This window comes from Melanostigma gelatinosum, assembly GCF_949748355.1.
Source record: "Melanostigma gelatinosum genome assembly, chromosome: 16".
NCBI classification, from domain to species: Eukaryota; Metazoa; Chordata; class Actinopteri; order Perciformes; family Zoarcidae; genus Melanostigma; species Melanostigma gelatinosum.
Window position 1 is genome coordinate 11,344,840 of NC_136649.1, and position 14,167 is coordinate 11,359,006.

At 42.8% G+C, this 14,167-nt stretch overlaps 2 protein-coding genes across 3 annotated transcripts in view; both read right to left on the bottom strand.

Moving 5' to 3' along the window:
• Window positions 1-413, bottom strand: part of tnika (TRAF2 and NCK interacting kinase a) — a 56,017-nt gene extending 55,604 nt beyond the window's left edge. For both annotated transcript variants that reach the window (XM_079287145.1, XM_079287144.1), the window contains exon 1: window positions 79-413. In XM_079287145.1, coding sequence (XP_079143271.1) covers window positions 79-135 — 57 coding nt within the window. In that variant the 5' untranslated portion in view covers window positions 136-413. The remainder of the gene's footprint in view (window positions 1-78) is intronic.
• Window positions 414-1,960: 1,547 nt separating this feature from the next.
• Window positions 1,961-14,167, bottom strand: part of pld1a (phospholipase D1a) — a 26,494-nt gene continuing 14,287 nt past the window's right edge. The window contains exons 10-26 of the mRNA XM_079286627.1: window positions 13,994-14,143; window positions 13,386-13,469; window positions 11,566-11,647; window positions 11,217-11,327; window positions 10,887-11,072; window positions 10,250-10,463; window positions 9,844-9,972; window positions 9,321-9,439; window positions 8,763-8,876; window positions 7,761-7,871; window positions 7,403-7,491; window positions 7,099-7,212; window positions 6,876-6,925; window positions 6,619-6,753; window positions 5,256-5,409; window positions 5,016-5,133; window positions 1,961-4,467 (exon numbers count right to left, since the gene is read on the bottom strand). Of these exons, the coding sequence (XP_079142753.1) occupies window positions 4,243-4,467; window positions 5,016-5,133; window positions 5,256-5,409; window positions 6,619-6,753; window positions 6,876-6,925; window positions 7,099-7,212; window positions 7,403-7,491; window positions 7,761-7,871; window positions 8,763-8,876; window positions 9,321-9,439; window positions 9,844-9,972; window positions 10,250-10,463; window positions 10,887-11,072; window positions 11,217-11,327; window positions 11,566-11,647; window positions 13,386-13,469; window positions 13,994-14,143 (2,185 nt within the window). The 3' untranslated portion in view covers window positions 1,961-4,242. The remainder of the gene's footprint in view (window positions 4,468-5,015; window positions 5,134-5,255; window positions 5,410-6,618; window positions 6,754-6,875; window positions 6,926-7,098; window positions 7,213-7,402; window positions 7,492-7,760; window positions 7,872-8,762; window positions 8,877-9,320; window positions 9,440-9,843; window positions 9,973-10,249; window positions 10,464-10,886; window positions 11,073-11,216; window positions 11,328-11,565; window positions 11,648-13,385; window positions 13,470-13,993; window positions 14,144-14,167) is intronic.

Consider the following 14,167-nt stretch of genomic DNA (forward strand, 5'->3'; position numbering starts at 1 on the left):
GCACGCACGGTACGCACACACTAGTCTCTCTTCACGCGAAGCAGTATTTGAAAGATGTTAAATGTCACACCGTCTTACCCTCAAAGCGGATAGGTCGATTTCGTCCAGACTCCGAGCTGGAGAGTCACTCGCCATGATGGAGGGCGCAAAAAAGCAAAAAGCCGCTCACAGTTGCCCGATATCCTGAAACGGCCTTTGCTGTCACGACTGTGTGGTCCCCCCTCTGCCGCTCAGTCTCTTCTGGCCCCCCTCTATGCTACACAGCGTTGTCTCAAAAAAAATAATAACAGCTTTCAGGTCAGTAGCGGGACGTGCCACGGGCCGGGGGCGCACAGCTAGAGCGCAAACATGTGGAGGATGGGAAGCAAGAGCGCCGCGTGAATTAGCACATCCAGATCCATGTCCGCGGGATGTGAACGGAGCAGTGAAAGGTGAAGCGCCGTGGAAAGTAGATTACCGCTAGTGCTCGCTCGCCCTGGAACCGCTGCTGTGTGACAGCCAGTGAATGGAGAGGGAGGGGGAGCGCGCTGCCTCCTGCCTCGGCAAACCACGCCTGTTACAGGGCGGAGTTTGGTGAGGCAGCAGGGACTCCCAAACTTTTTTCTCCTTCCAACGAACCTCTGAACGTAACACACAAGCACGTTCTATTGAATTATGTATGTCTATGTCACACTGACGCCGTTTAGAAGGATGTTTAGAAATTATATTTCATACAGATTTTATCAATTAATTTGAGAAAATAGGAATGATCAATCATTTTCTTATGTTCTATCTCTCTATCTCTTTCTATATATATATAGACAAGAAAAAGAGAAAGAGAAAGAAAAAGAGAAAGAGAGAGAGAGGTCGACTTAAAGTGGCACTCCAGCAATTTAGCATTGCACTTTCCTAAAGTTGGACTCAAAAGAGACAGACTAAAAGAAGCAGCGATAACCTGACCAATGGAGAAATGCAATGAAGTACATTTACTCAAATGCTTTACTGAAGTATCATTTTGAGGTACTTGTACTTTTAATACTTCTACTCCACTTTGGAAAGCTGCCTTCAGAGCCTCACAGGACATTGAACGGTTTTCACAGGCTGAAAAGTATTCTTTATGAGTGGAAACAATCATTCTAAATATTCTTACTCTATGGTAAGAAGAAACTTTTAGAGGGGCCCCACATCCTACTTTGGGAGCTACTAAATTGGACAAAATGCAAGTAGTGCAATGAGAGACCATATTTATCAACTCAAGTTAGAAAGAGAGTTACCTGGTGCTTGTGAATACATGCATGTATAAAACAAAAAGGTTTAAGAATGCTTTCACAACCGTTTACATGATCTGCAGGTATAAGTCATCAGTTCTAATTCAGCGTGTGATGTAACTGCCATTGCATTTTCCAAAACCTGTCCAACACGACAACTTGACGAACAAGCAGGGCGTCTCAGTTCCAAGGAAGGGAAACAAAAATGCAATCAGTTGCCTGCAGCTCTTCTGAGAGCAGTTTCCCACAGAATTCAACCTTTGTCAATCATGTAAGCCATCTGTCACGTTGCATCACACAAGTTTCCTTGTGCTCTGTCTTGAAAAAAGCACAAGACTTGGCACAGAGTGGATACCCTGGAAATCAGCAGCTGCGTGTGTGTTTAAAACTGCCAATGGCATGCTCTGCAATTAAGGCTGCAAAACACTCGGTTCTATAACAGAGAAGATTTTTAACGTCCATTTAAGCTCCTGGGCAACATTTGCAGTTAAACACAGTTTGTGCCTTTTACACGATCATAACTTTAGTATTTGAGACTTCTTGATGACATTAAAGTTGCAGAGCCGAAATAAAAATAGAAGCAAAACATTGGCAGCACCGACGATTTCTCAAAAAAAATCAACGAGAATAAAAATATTCACGGTAATGAATAAATGAATAAAGTTTTTACATTAACTGGGTTCTTGGTTTGTGACAAAAAGGAACAAAAAAAGTCCAAAGGCAAATTTATTTGTTCGACATTTAAATTATAAAGTCACACCGTGTTAAATGAACAAACAGAAATTACAAATTGTACAAAAATAGGTATTGTACATAAATAGTGGAAGCAAGATCAGTTGAATTGAGGCCACGTGTTACAGATAGTTGACGGAAAAGACTGCTGAATGATGGTGATGACAACGAAACATTTAGGTTTTGTTACAAATCCACAACCATCCATACAACCATGCCGCACATAAAAAAAAAATCATGTTTAAAGAATGTTAAATTATTGATATTCCATAGATAATGCAGTGAACACAGCCAGCGTACAGTAGTGTTTGTCTTTGTAGAAACAAAGGCTGGGATGTTTCCAGTCATGATCACTGCGGTTAACATTCATACATTTTCTGGTCCCATTACAATAACACTTATTATTGGCAGTTATCGTCTGCTTCTGTTAAATAAATGCCAGTTATTTTCATGTTGGGTCTGGGACGTGTATGCATCAAAACTAAATTGTGTGGCTCTTTCTTTGGACTACAGAGGACTTCTGCCAAACGAAGCTGTTAGGTGTTTTGATTAATATGAAGGCTCCCTCCAGCAGCTCCAAGGAACGCCTTTATCCTTTCATAACCTTCGTGAGAATCATTAACCACTCCTTTGCTCTGAAATTGTCACGCTTGGCAATAACTGAGCACAGCTGGATTCAAGCGAAGTGGTTCTTTAACATTACATGTATTTGGTGGTGCTGCTGCTGCTGCCCGTCCTGGCTCCCTTGAAAAAAAAAAAAAAAGAGTTTGACAAATGACAAGTAACAAATATTATAAAAAAAATCAAAACAAATCAGGTGACATACGAGTCCAAACATTCACATCTACAAATGATGTCAATTGCCCCACACTGAAGCTCACACGCCATAAGAATCCCTAGAAAAGCGTAGTTTCCCCTCGACAGGTGCAGGCTGTTACATTACAAAAACAAAATGAATTTCAATTTTCACTGGAAGTGAACAGATCAAGAAAATCACTGGAACCGCCTGCAAACAGGAAACGTATATCAAGCAATTTCAGACTGTATGGTCACATGACAGCTTTGCCTCTGGCATCAATTGCATGCGATATGGAAAATGTTGATTTCATTTTCTTTGTTTACATTGTTTCAAAGACTGTATTTCAGCACTGAAGAGAAAGCCGTCGCCACGAGACGAAGAACAATAGAGAGGAGAACTGAAAGGCCCATGTTGGACCGCTGTGCACAAACTGTAGTTTTAAGGAACTAGCACCATCTGTTGAGCAAAGAGGAAATTACTCTTTTGAATTTGCGCGCCGATTGTCGAATCCAGCCTCTGATATTTACCACTGGCACAACCATTTAACACTGCAGCCTTCAATCAAACACCCTCAGCCATGATCAGTGTCTACTCACCTCTCTAAACATAGAAGGATGACTTCTGTACCTGGCTCAGCTCAACACGGTTCCCCTTGATTTCCACAGTAAAGTTCAGACGTCTAATAAGCATCTGTCACAAAACCCCTTTGACAGAAAATACAATATCTGAGGGGTTTTAAATCAGAGATGGATTGGTACACAGCACATTTATCAAAATCATGCACCGCTGTTTTATCCGTAAAAGTGTCTCATTGTACATTTGCTGCACAGCAAAGTCCGACCGCAGACAGTAGACGACAGGAGCTGTTAAACTCGTTCCGACAACTCCTCTGGGAGTTCGCAGACAGCCTACATAGCACTAACGCACCTCATGAGCACTCCCCACGAACTCAGTGAGTCACACGCATCACCGTCTCTGTGATCATTTGAAACGAAGAGACGAATGTTAGCGTCACCGTCAAAGCTGTTACTATCGCCTCCATCCTGGTTCTTAATCCTCGCTGTCTTGTGAGCTTTTCCACAAGTCCAAAGGTCAAAATGTGCAGAGTTGAGTTGATTCCCAAAACCCAAAGTTCATGTGCCTGTTTCTTCTCCCCACAGGCTGAAGTCAGTCATACATATTGTCTTCAAGTCAGATATCATTTTGTGCTTCATACATCCCAAAAGTGTTAATGCCAACCCAAATAAACTGTTCCTACGGTTCCGTGTTTTTTCCAGTCGGAACAGATTAAAGAGATTTGTCAATGCCCAGCAGCCACATCAATCCAGAGGAGACTCTCGTTTTTGTGTTAAAGGCAATCTCTCTAATAATCCGATACAACCATTTGACGACAACCACAATCCAGATACTTTCCTCAAGAAATAAATTCCGATGTGCAAGTGGCTGGCAGCGGTGGCACATCCCTTATGTCCAGATCTCAGTTGGGACCATGGACTCCTTCGTTCCAACAGAGGGCATGAGGTTCTGCTCAGACAGGAAGTCCAGAGGAAACTGGACCAGGAAGCCTCGGATTTTGCGCAGCTCCTCCTGAGCGCGGGCCAGGTCGGTCTGGGCCAAACCCGGTTTGGACTGGTACTGCTCCAGCTCGGACATGTTCCTCACCAGGGACGAAGGAAGGCAACGAAATACCTGCAGAAAAACACACACATATGTAGAGCTTAAAATACTGCTGCAGTCGTTTCTATGGCTCTTGGGTTGGCAACGTCAATCAGTTGGCCGGTGAAACATCTCATCAACTATTGGACAGACTTCAATGATATTTGGCACAAATGTTCAAGGTTTCCTGAGGACAAATCCAAATGACTTCAGTGGTGGCAAACAGAGTCTGAAATGTCCCAAGATGGCTGCTGTACAGAGAATACATCTTTTGCTCCACTAGAGGCAAGTATTTATAGCAAAGTCAAATTTCTTTCATTTAGTTTTTAGTCTTGTTAAAGTTCTGAGCACAGGAGGGCATTATTGTAATTGAATCCACTGGAATGTTCACCATTTATACATTTTACCCGATTCTTCAGTGAATCCTTAAGTTTGCTTTTTCAAATTCACCCGCTGACTCTTTATTTATATCTTCTCTTAAAGAGCTGGCATCTGTAAATTGTGTAACAGTTACACACTATCTGTCAAAAACACTGTCTGGCACAATCAGCCTTCTGAATTCATTTTTGTTCATTATGTACCTTCTCGTAGATGGTGGCGTTGCGGCCAGCGGTGGTCATCCACACCTCCTTATAGAAGCGATCACTGATGGGGTCAGACAAGTCTATACTGGTGTCAGTGTGACCTCCGAGAATGGTCCTGTTCAGAAAGAGAAGATAAATATCACACATTCATTATGAAAAAAATGTTCCCTCTCTCTTCCACTCTAATTCTCACACACACACACACACACACACACACACACACACACACACACACACCGGAAGCATTCGAGGCGGAGCTGAAGAGCGTAGGGTCCAGCTTCGTACTCCTGTCCGTCCATCACTGCAGCGACCTTTTCGGAGTCCTCGACAATCACCGCCACCTCGCTGTCGCGTTTACCCAGCATGCTTCTGTCGTTGATGTTAGCGGAACCTGAAACAAACATGCAGAACAAAGGATGGAACTCAATTCCTGACTTCGACAACAACATTTTCACCATAGCAATAAATCTTTCTCATACTTGCCAAATCAAATTAAACGAAATAAAGAAAAAACAACACACTCCATCATTAAGGACTCATCAGGGAAGCCCACAAATGCATCAAGTCAAGAGGACATCAACTTATAGCAGCATTTACCTACCACAGCTTAGCAAAGAGCAAACCAACAGACTGGATTCGACAATAACTCAGGATGAACTTTCTACTGCCCTCAATCTTATGCCGAAAAACAAAGCAGCAGGACCTGATGGCTTCGCTCCTGAGTCCTAAAACACTTCTGGTTCATTAGTTCCGCTTTTCAACAAAATGTTAACTGAAATAAAACAAAATTCACGTTTCCCAGCAAACACGAACACAGCAACTATTTCACTACTCCTTAAACCAAACAATGACCCCCCCCCCCCCCATTTCTCTCAATGTAGAAAACGTCACTCCATCGACAATTCACCCAAATCAAACCAGCTTTATCAAAGGTAGACACGTATCACGCACTTGAAAAACTTAATGACAGATTATATTTCAATGGAAAATCTAACCTCCTTCATCATATACACTACAACAGAACTTTTTCTTTTTAATATATTGAAGTGTTTCAAAACCAAAAACTCCCCACAACCTCCCCCTGCGGTGCTCACTGTTCTTGTCGTCCTCTTGTTGTTCCGTTTATTGTCTCTTGTCTTTCAATAAAACATTCGTAGTATTCTAAATCATGCTATAATTAACAATCATTTTATTTTCTAAATGAATAACTTTATGCCTTCATTGGACCTATCTCATTAATATTGTCTGTATGTTAATAAATACAAATATCGACATAAATTGCAGTAATGCCAATAAGAAAGCAGAGTATTTAAGAACTATTTCCAGCCTTTAGATTTGTTGATTGTTGTTTTGTCTCAGTCTTGTGAGAGAGTGAGCTGTGCCTTATTAGCCAGCAGAGGGCGCAGCAGAGCTATGTTGCAGAAGTCAGCACACATTAAAACAGTTTTGGGCATTTGTTAGCGGCACAGATGGTGAAGGATACAATTTCACCACATCTCCGTGGTGCCAAGGCAGAGAGGCGAGTTGCCTCATATAGTCGTCGGTGAGAACGACATAAGAAAAGAGTGACAGAGCGCGAGAGAGCAGATGAGCGACTGACCGATGATGACCGTGTTGTCGTCAGCGATGAGCATCTTGCTGTGCACGTAGATGAGCTCCGTGACCAGGCGTCCCTCCAGCTCAGTGTGAGTCCGCAGTCCGGCAAAGGAGATGTAGTTCATCCAATGGTCGTCCACTGGGAGAGGAGAGGAAGAACACCAAAACCAGAGTAGAGGATGAAATATGGAATGCACTTTTCCAACTCTAACCTTAAAATTAGGAATAAAAATGAATGTTATAATTAATTCTTGTACTTACTCTCCTTTTTCAGCTGGGAGATGATCGAGTACTCTCCTCTGATCATGGTTCTGAGGAGGCAGGAGATTCAAACTCATCAAAACATATATAAATATTGAACATCCTAGCCTCAGATCAACTTGAAAGAAATATAACACAACAAAATACTCAAGACTCTTCCACACAATTCCCCTCACTATTCCACCGTCAATATTAAAACTGTGGTCGGTGGCATGTGGTCCACCTGTAGTTGAAGTGCATGACAGCCTGAATGGCGTTGCCTCCTCCTGTGGTGATGTCCCCCTCGAAGCCAGGAAGCAGCGGGGTGACCACATACACGCGGTACTTCTTACCCTCCCTGTGAGCAAACACATCAGTTACAAAAAGCCACAGACTACCAGCGTGAAGCTGGAAGAAGCAGAAGTAGAAGAAGACAGGAGACTAATCTTGTACATATACAGGACGTACAACTTCCTTCCTATAGTCACAAGTACTACTGTGGTTAAACAGCCAAATGTTAAAACTAAAATTTAAAGAAAGGGAAGTACTTGTAAGCTCTGAGGATCCTCTCAATGATGGCGTCTCCGATCTTGTTGTAGACCGTCCTGTTGTCGGCACAACTGATGAAGAACTGGTTCTGATGGGAAAGGAGACAAAAGACGGACACCAACCCAAAGAGAGACAATTATAAACAGTTCCTTTTTGTTTCGACGTGTACGACTTGATGTTTCAGAGCAGAGGAGCATGTCATTTCCACAATGACATTGAAAACATCACTGACGCAAAATCACTGACGCAAAATCACTGACACAAACCTCTGACGAATTCAGCTCAACTCCCAAAAACAGATTTCACATCCCAGCATTTGTCTTTTACAGTCATATCCTGGCCTCACTGCTGGTTTACCTCGATGTAGATGTAGTGTTTGCTCTTAGCGATGACCTGGATGTAGGCATTGTGGATGGACTCCTCGTGGTACTTTATACCTGCCGACCAATCTGCTGCCGACCGCAACACCTTGCGCACACACAGAATAGGGTTATTATCGCAGCAACTCCAAAAAACATGCAAGGTCTTGCAGCAATCAAATTGCAGGGTTAAATGTGCCGACATCGTAAAAATATAATAACGACTGATAGTCACGGATCATCACATGGTAACGTCAAATGTTTTTTGGGGGGCTTTTTGATGATTAACCTGTAAACTGCAACGTGGAGTTATTTTGCTGAATACTACTTAGAGCAATAAACAAATAATGGTGAATAATTCCTGCGAGGACATTAAATTCAATGCTAATAATCATAATAATAATAATAATAATAATAACAACAACAGAAAAATGGTGTGCATTATCAGTGGTTATACAGATGGAGAAGTTGTACACAGTGTTCACAGAGGTGTCAGTTTAAAAACAGACACACAATTTGAATGAAAGAAATATCAAACGTTACTGACAAAGCAAAACTATTTAACATTTAAACATGATGGGGTTGCGATGGGATCTTCGTGCACTTCTTATTTTAGCCAAGCATTTCACTCAGAGGTGGGATCTCTTCGGCTAAAAACCTTTGAGTGTCGATGGCAAGCGCAAACCTTTGTAGTTATATACCTTTTGGCCCACGGAGAGTTTTTTGAATGCTCTCGCTCTCTTTTATCTTCCTCCAGCAGTGCTTGCAGATCGGGATGTGGAACACATTGTGGCAAAGTGGGAGTTCATACTGTTCTTGTGTTTACTCTGTCATTTTCTACCAGTGGTTCTTTTTAGGTTCGGTGATCGGTTGGTTTTTGCTCCACTTTGTCATTTTGTATAATTATAAAGAAAGAAAGAAAAATAAACATTTCCCACAGTATGTTTTTTATGAGCACAGTTAAAAGTAAGATGGTACTTTGTGTGTTCAGGTCTCTTACCTGCACTTTGGCATTGACACAGTCAGGAACTTGGTATCTGAGGTCATTGGCACTGGAGTGAGACTTGGGCAGCAGGAATGGATAAGACAGAGAGCGATACTTTGGCTTCATGATCTGGAGGGGAGGAGGTTGGAGAGTTTGAAGAGTAAATATGGGGTTAGAGGAGGAATGGAAAACAGTAAAAACATGAAAACGCTGCTGATGCCATGGAAAGCATGAGTGTGAGGATGAAAGCATTTTTCCACTGTCCCAGCCAGACATTTCACCAGGTTAGTGTTTATTGTTCCCTTTTATTTTTTTAAGTCAACAAATCATGATTTTCCACAGTTAAAATACATTCAAATCTTGTTTCTATTATTCCTACTAAGATGTAGCATTCAAATCGTCAAAACAAGCAAACAAAGTAATCGGCTATCAGTCTAAAAAGCGGTTAAATTCTGTCAACAAAGAAACTTCAATTGAACAAATTCCAGTCAAACAAGTTTAGCTTTAAAATAATCCTGTTCTACATCCCTGTGTGTGTTTGCTAAGGAGCACAGTGGCTGTGTGTTGCAGCACCTTAGTGAAGTTCCAGCGCTGGATGAAGTGCCTGGCCACATCGCGCGCAGCTCTGCCATGAACCACCGAGGCAATGTCATGCCAAGGCATTCTAGGAGTGGTGTACCGGTCGATGAAGTCTGCACAGAGTGGAGGAAACACAACGAAGACAGGGAAAGAAGTGTGAGAAGGAGAAAGGACATGAAAAGATACAGTACGACAGAATAAAAAAAAGAAAAGCCAGGGACCAAGGAGAGAAGACGGGAGAAAGGAGCACAGTGGGGTCATAGAGTTTGGGAGAACACAAAGTGTTGTTTGCCATATTAGTTTTCCAGATGACTATTTGTTTCCGTCAAACTGATATAACAGGAAGAATATAGCAATAGCAAGTCGTGCTTTGTATACTGAGAAGAGATTTAGACCTAGAAAGGAGGGAAACTATTCAGAGTAAGACCAAACTCTCTCTGTGTGTGTGTGTGTGTGTGTGTGTGTGTGTGTGTGTGTGTGTGTGTGTGTGTGTGTGTGTGTGTGTGCCGAACCAGACCATCAAAAGGTTTCTCCAACTGGATCCAGTCCCTGTAGACAAAGTTGCAGTAGTCCTTTCCATGCCAGAAGCGTGTGTTTCCCTGTAGCTCTCCAACACCTGTCTTGAGGCTTTGCACTGAACCACTCCCTACACACACACACACACACACACACACACACACACACACACACACACACACACACACACACACACACACACACACACACACACACACACACACACACACACACACACACACACACACACACACACACACACACAGAATGAATATATTACGGTACAAGGACTGCATGTACAGTACAATGTTCTTCACAACGTGCCTCTCATTCACCCAATTCATATTCCAACACCCTCTCCCTCTCATTCTCGCATATTCTCTCTCTTTCCACTCATACAAACACACCTGCGCTGTCCACGCTGCTGACGCTGTCTGCGTGCTGCACAGTGTGTTTGTGCAGGTGTTTGTACAGACTGAAGCGAGCCTTCCGGCTGCGTCCGATCCCCTTCAGCTTGGGCAAGTCCACCGGCTCGCTGGGCGGTGTCCCTCGTCCGTTGCTCTTGGAGACGCCATCGACGGAGGTCACGCCCCTACTGGACGGAGTGTTCGCGGAGCCAGCCTTGGAGAGTGAAAACAACAGTGGACGTACACTCAGCTGCTGGTTGATTAGCTACACGTTCGCCAGTACAACTCCTTAGAATAAATCCCGTAACGTTCAGTTTTTGTTTTGAAAAGGTGTTAATTCAACTTCATGGTCATTTTGGAGGGTTCGGTTTGTGGCATTTTCGAATTGTATGGAGTTATAGTGACAGTTGTCTCTGTTACGTAGTCTACCGTTGTTAATATAAATGACATAGGGAAGGTCAACCTCTTCACCCCCCACCCGTTCAACTGTGCGAGTTTGAGTGAAATAGATTTCTCCATTTCCTCTCCTCCTCCTCATATTTGAACCATTTGTGAGGAGCTTAGAGCCAGATGTATTGCCTTCATAACTCCAAACAGCAGACAGGACGTTTTCATTTCATTTGATTGTGTGTCTGACCTGCTCAAGGGCCACAGAGCGTGTCACGCTGCCGACATCCGTCAGCCGATGCTCTCTGTCGTCCCAGCGACCGTATGCCAGGTCTATCCCGCCCACGAAGGCCACCGATTGGTCAATGACAACGATCTTCTCGTGATGCGCCCACAGATAGACGGAGGAGGAGACGTGGTCTGGATGACGCATCACCTTAGACACAATCACAGATTTAGATAAAAAGTACATCGAAGGTATAATATGTAATTGCGTGTTTCCAATAGACTGGTTTTGCCAAACTGCATCCTTTAATTCTTTTTTAAGTCATCCTTTCACTACCCACAATCCTTCATTTACCTTGATGTTGGGGTGCAGGCGTGAGAGGGTCCTCTTGCTGTAGCCCGAGTTGATGCCCAGGGCAAGCTCCACCTCCTTGTACAACATCACAAAGATACGCACTCCCTGTTGCTGTCGAGACACAGAAAGGAAGAACAATGTTAAGAGCACATTTCTGGCCATTTAACAAATTTGACTGTTCATGTTTCTTTGGTTGCAATACATTACGAATCCTTTCTGAAGAGCAAAACACAGATTATTGTTACTTCATGTAATTTGTTTTATTTACGAGTACAGAGTCTCTCGTGCTCAATACTTAGGTTGTAGGTCATTACTCTCCCATAAAGTCGGTAAACTAACACCTACTCACTGCTTTGCGTTTCAGGGTGCAGTCTAGCCTCCACCTGTTTCCCTCCACCACAGGTCTCTTCAGGAAGATCTCCGGACTCAGCCTGGTGAAAAAGATGGACAGAAACAGACACCGAGAGAAAAAAGAAACTCAATGCATCACCATTACTTGATAAACAATAAAATAATGGAGAAATGCATCTTTATCGTCACTCTTTAGAGCTTCCAACACATTTAATGGACTTTTAACATGACAGGACATGACATAATGATGAGGTCCCATGAGTAATTACATCAGCAATAGCTCACATAACCCCGACAGTAAATTAAGAAGAGACAGTGAGAGACAAAGGGGGTGTGGCGGAAAAGTAAACGGATACTATGTGGAGACAATCTTTCGGTCAGTGTATTTCTATTCTGGGTGTGTGGATGAGGCTGTAATTAGAGGCAGTGGATATCAGAGAGCCAGGACTTGTGGGTAACACATAATGTAATATGTAACAGCATGTACTGCTATAACTGGGTGTCAGAGTGTCAAGTTGTCATTCTTTGGAAGGAATCGGACGATGGCCTGCGTGTTTACAAATGCTAAAACAAGCCTCTATACTATATTCTATTTTTCTACAACATCATCTGCATACTGTATGATTGCAGATTATTACAGATGCAAAGAGTAAAATATTTCTTACGCATACAAGATTCTGCAATACGACATATCTTGAAGCCACAATGACAACCTTCCCCGGCTCTTTTAAGACGACTTTGAGTGATATTATTTCCAAGAACAGAGAGAGATTGACATACAACAACAGATCTTCCAAGACAAATACACAGCAAAGCACCAAGAAGGGCAACGAAGAAGAGTGACAGCAAGTGAACATGGATGTAAACAATGCAGGGCTTTAAACCGCCAGAATAAAGGTTTTACGAGGACAGAATTGTACTCGACATGTTTGACCTGGAGGATGAACGTCATGTGTTTTGGTGACTCGTACGTAATTTACATAACTTTTGTTTTGTACAAGGAAAGTCCACATGGCACCTTGAACTCACCATCACTTTTAAGCAAGGTATATCACCATGGTGACCTATGCTGCATGACTAACCTAAGCTTCAGCTCAGGGTCAGACCAGTCAGGAATTTACAATGAAGTGCAATGGAGATATTTTGCACTGTGTTTGGAACAGAACTTTAAAGACAGTTTTCCCCACTAACAGCCTAATGAATGGTGGATACATGCAACATTTCAGCAAGATGAACCTTATCAAGCAATCATTTATTTTCTTCAGCCCCTTTTTGGGCCAAACTATCTGTCAAATTTGGCTTCTACACTTTTCTTCTCTGCTTTTGTGGCAGAAGGAGCATCATTAAGTATCAGACTTATTCTCAGTAGTTTGTTAATCATGTGACAAAAAATGTATTAAAAAAAAGTCCCTGTAAAATAAAAGCATAATCACTTCATGATTAATTTATTCACCGTGTGTTCCACACTTTATTCTTGACTAGTGAACGTGCTGGAAATGCCTCATTACTTGTCAGTTGATCACCAGCTTCGTGACGTTAGGCGCAAAGAGAGCCAGACGTAGTTAAATTCGCTTGGTGATACAGGCTCCTGGTTGAGTCCACTAATAAGAAAAGTCTGTTTTTCTGTTGCTTCGGTTCTCTCGGATTATTATTTCTGTCAGGTTTTGTAGCAAGTTGAGGCTGAGTTAAAGCAGGACGGATGCAACCCACTGAGCCGTTTATTTCTGGGCTCTCACGCGTCAGCGCTGACAGCAGACACATCCCAACCAAAATCTTTGACACCATGCATTTTCACACAAACGACACATTGAGACTCACCACCAGTCGGTGATAAAGATCTCCTCTTTAGCCTCCTCCAAAGCATCAGCCACATCCTCCATGTACGTCTTTCCATTCACATACCTGCAAAGAAGCGTTACAGATTCTCTGAGTAACTTGTGAAAACAGACGTGACTCACATGTGCTTGTGTTGACACGGACGAACATAAAACACACAAGCTTCCTTCAATATCACAGAATCTGCCAGCTGAGGGGGAGAGAATTAAAAAAAAAGACCTGAAAGATGGCAAAGCAGCCAGAAAAGAGTTGACTGCGTAGTCCTCTCCAACATTTCCATAGTTACCAGTGAAAGGATAACAGAGGAAGGCAGAGAAGAAATAAATAAGGGCAACACTTATTATAAACACTGACTTTATAGTGTGCTATTATTACTGGTCTAAAGCATCTCCAATGAGAAACCTTTTGAACATGATTAAATCCACCAAACTGAATCGTTTCAACATATTTGTTTGACGCGACATAGGTCTTGTTCCAAACAAACAAACATTTGAAACGAATGCAAAACATTACTTTCCTATTGCTTATTCTGTGTCGTGTACTCGGCAACATAAGTTCCACCAGTTGCGCTGTGTTCCCAGTGCAGTTACCATTTGGCGGGGATGTTCTCCTGCTCCCGTGCAAACGAGCCGCAGCGGTGATCTCGGAGGAAAGCCTTCGCGTGGACCGTCACGAAGCTCTCGATGCTCTGACCCCACCAGCGCGCGTGTCTGAAGCTGATGCACTTGAACACGAGGGTCCTGCCGGGATGATGAGCACAGATG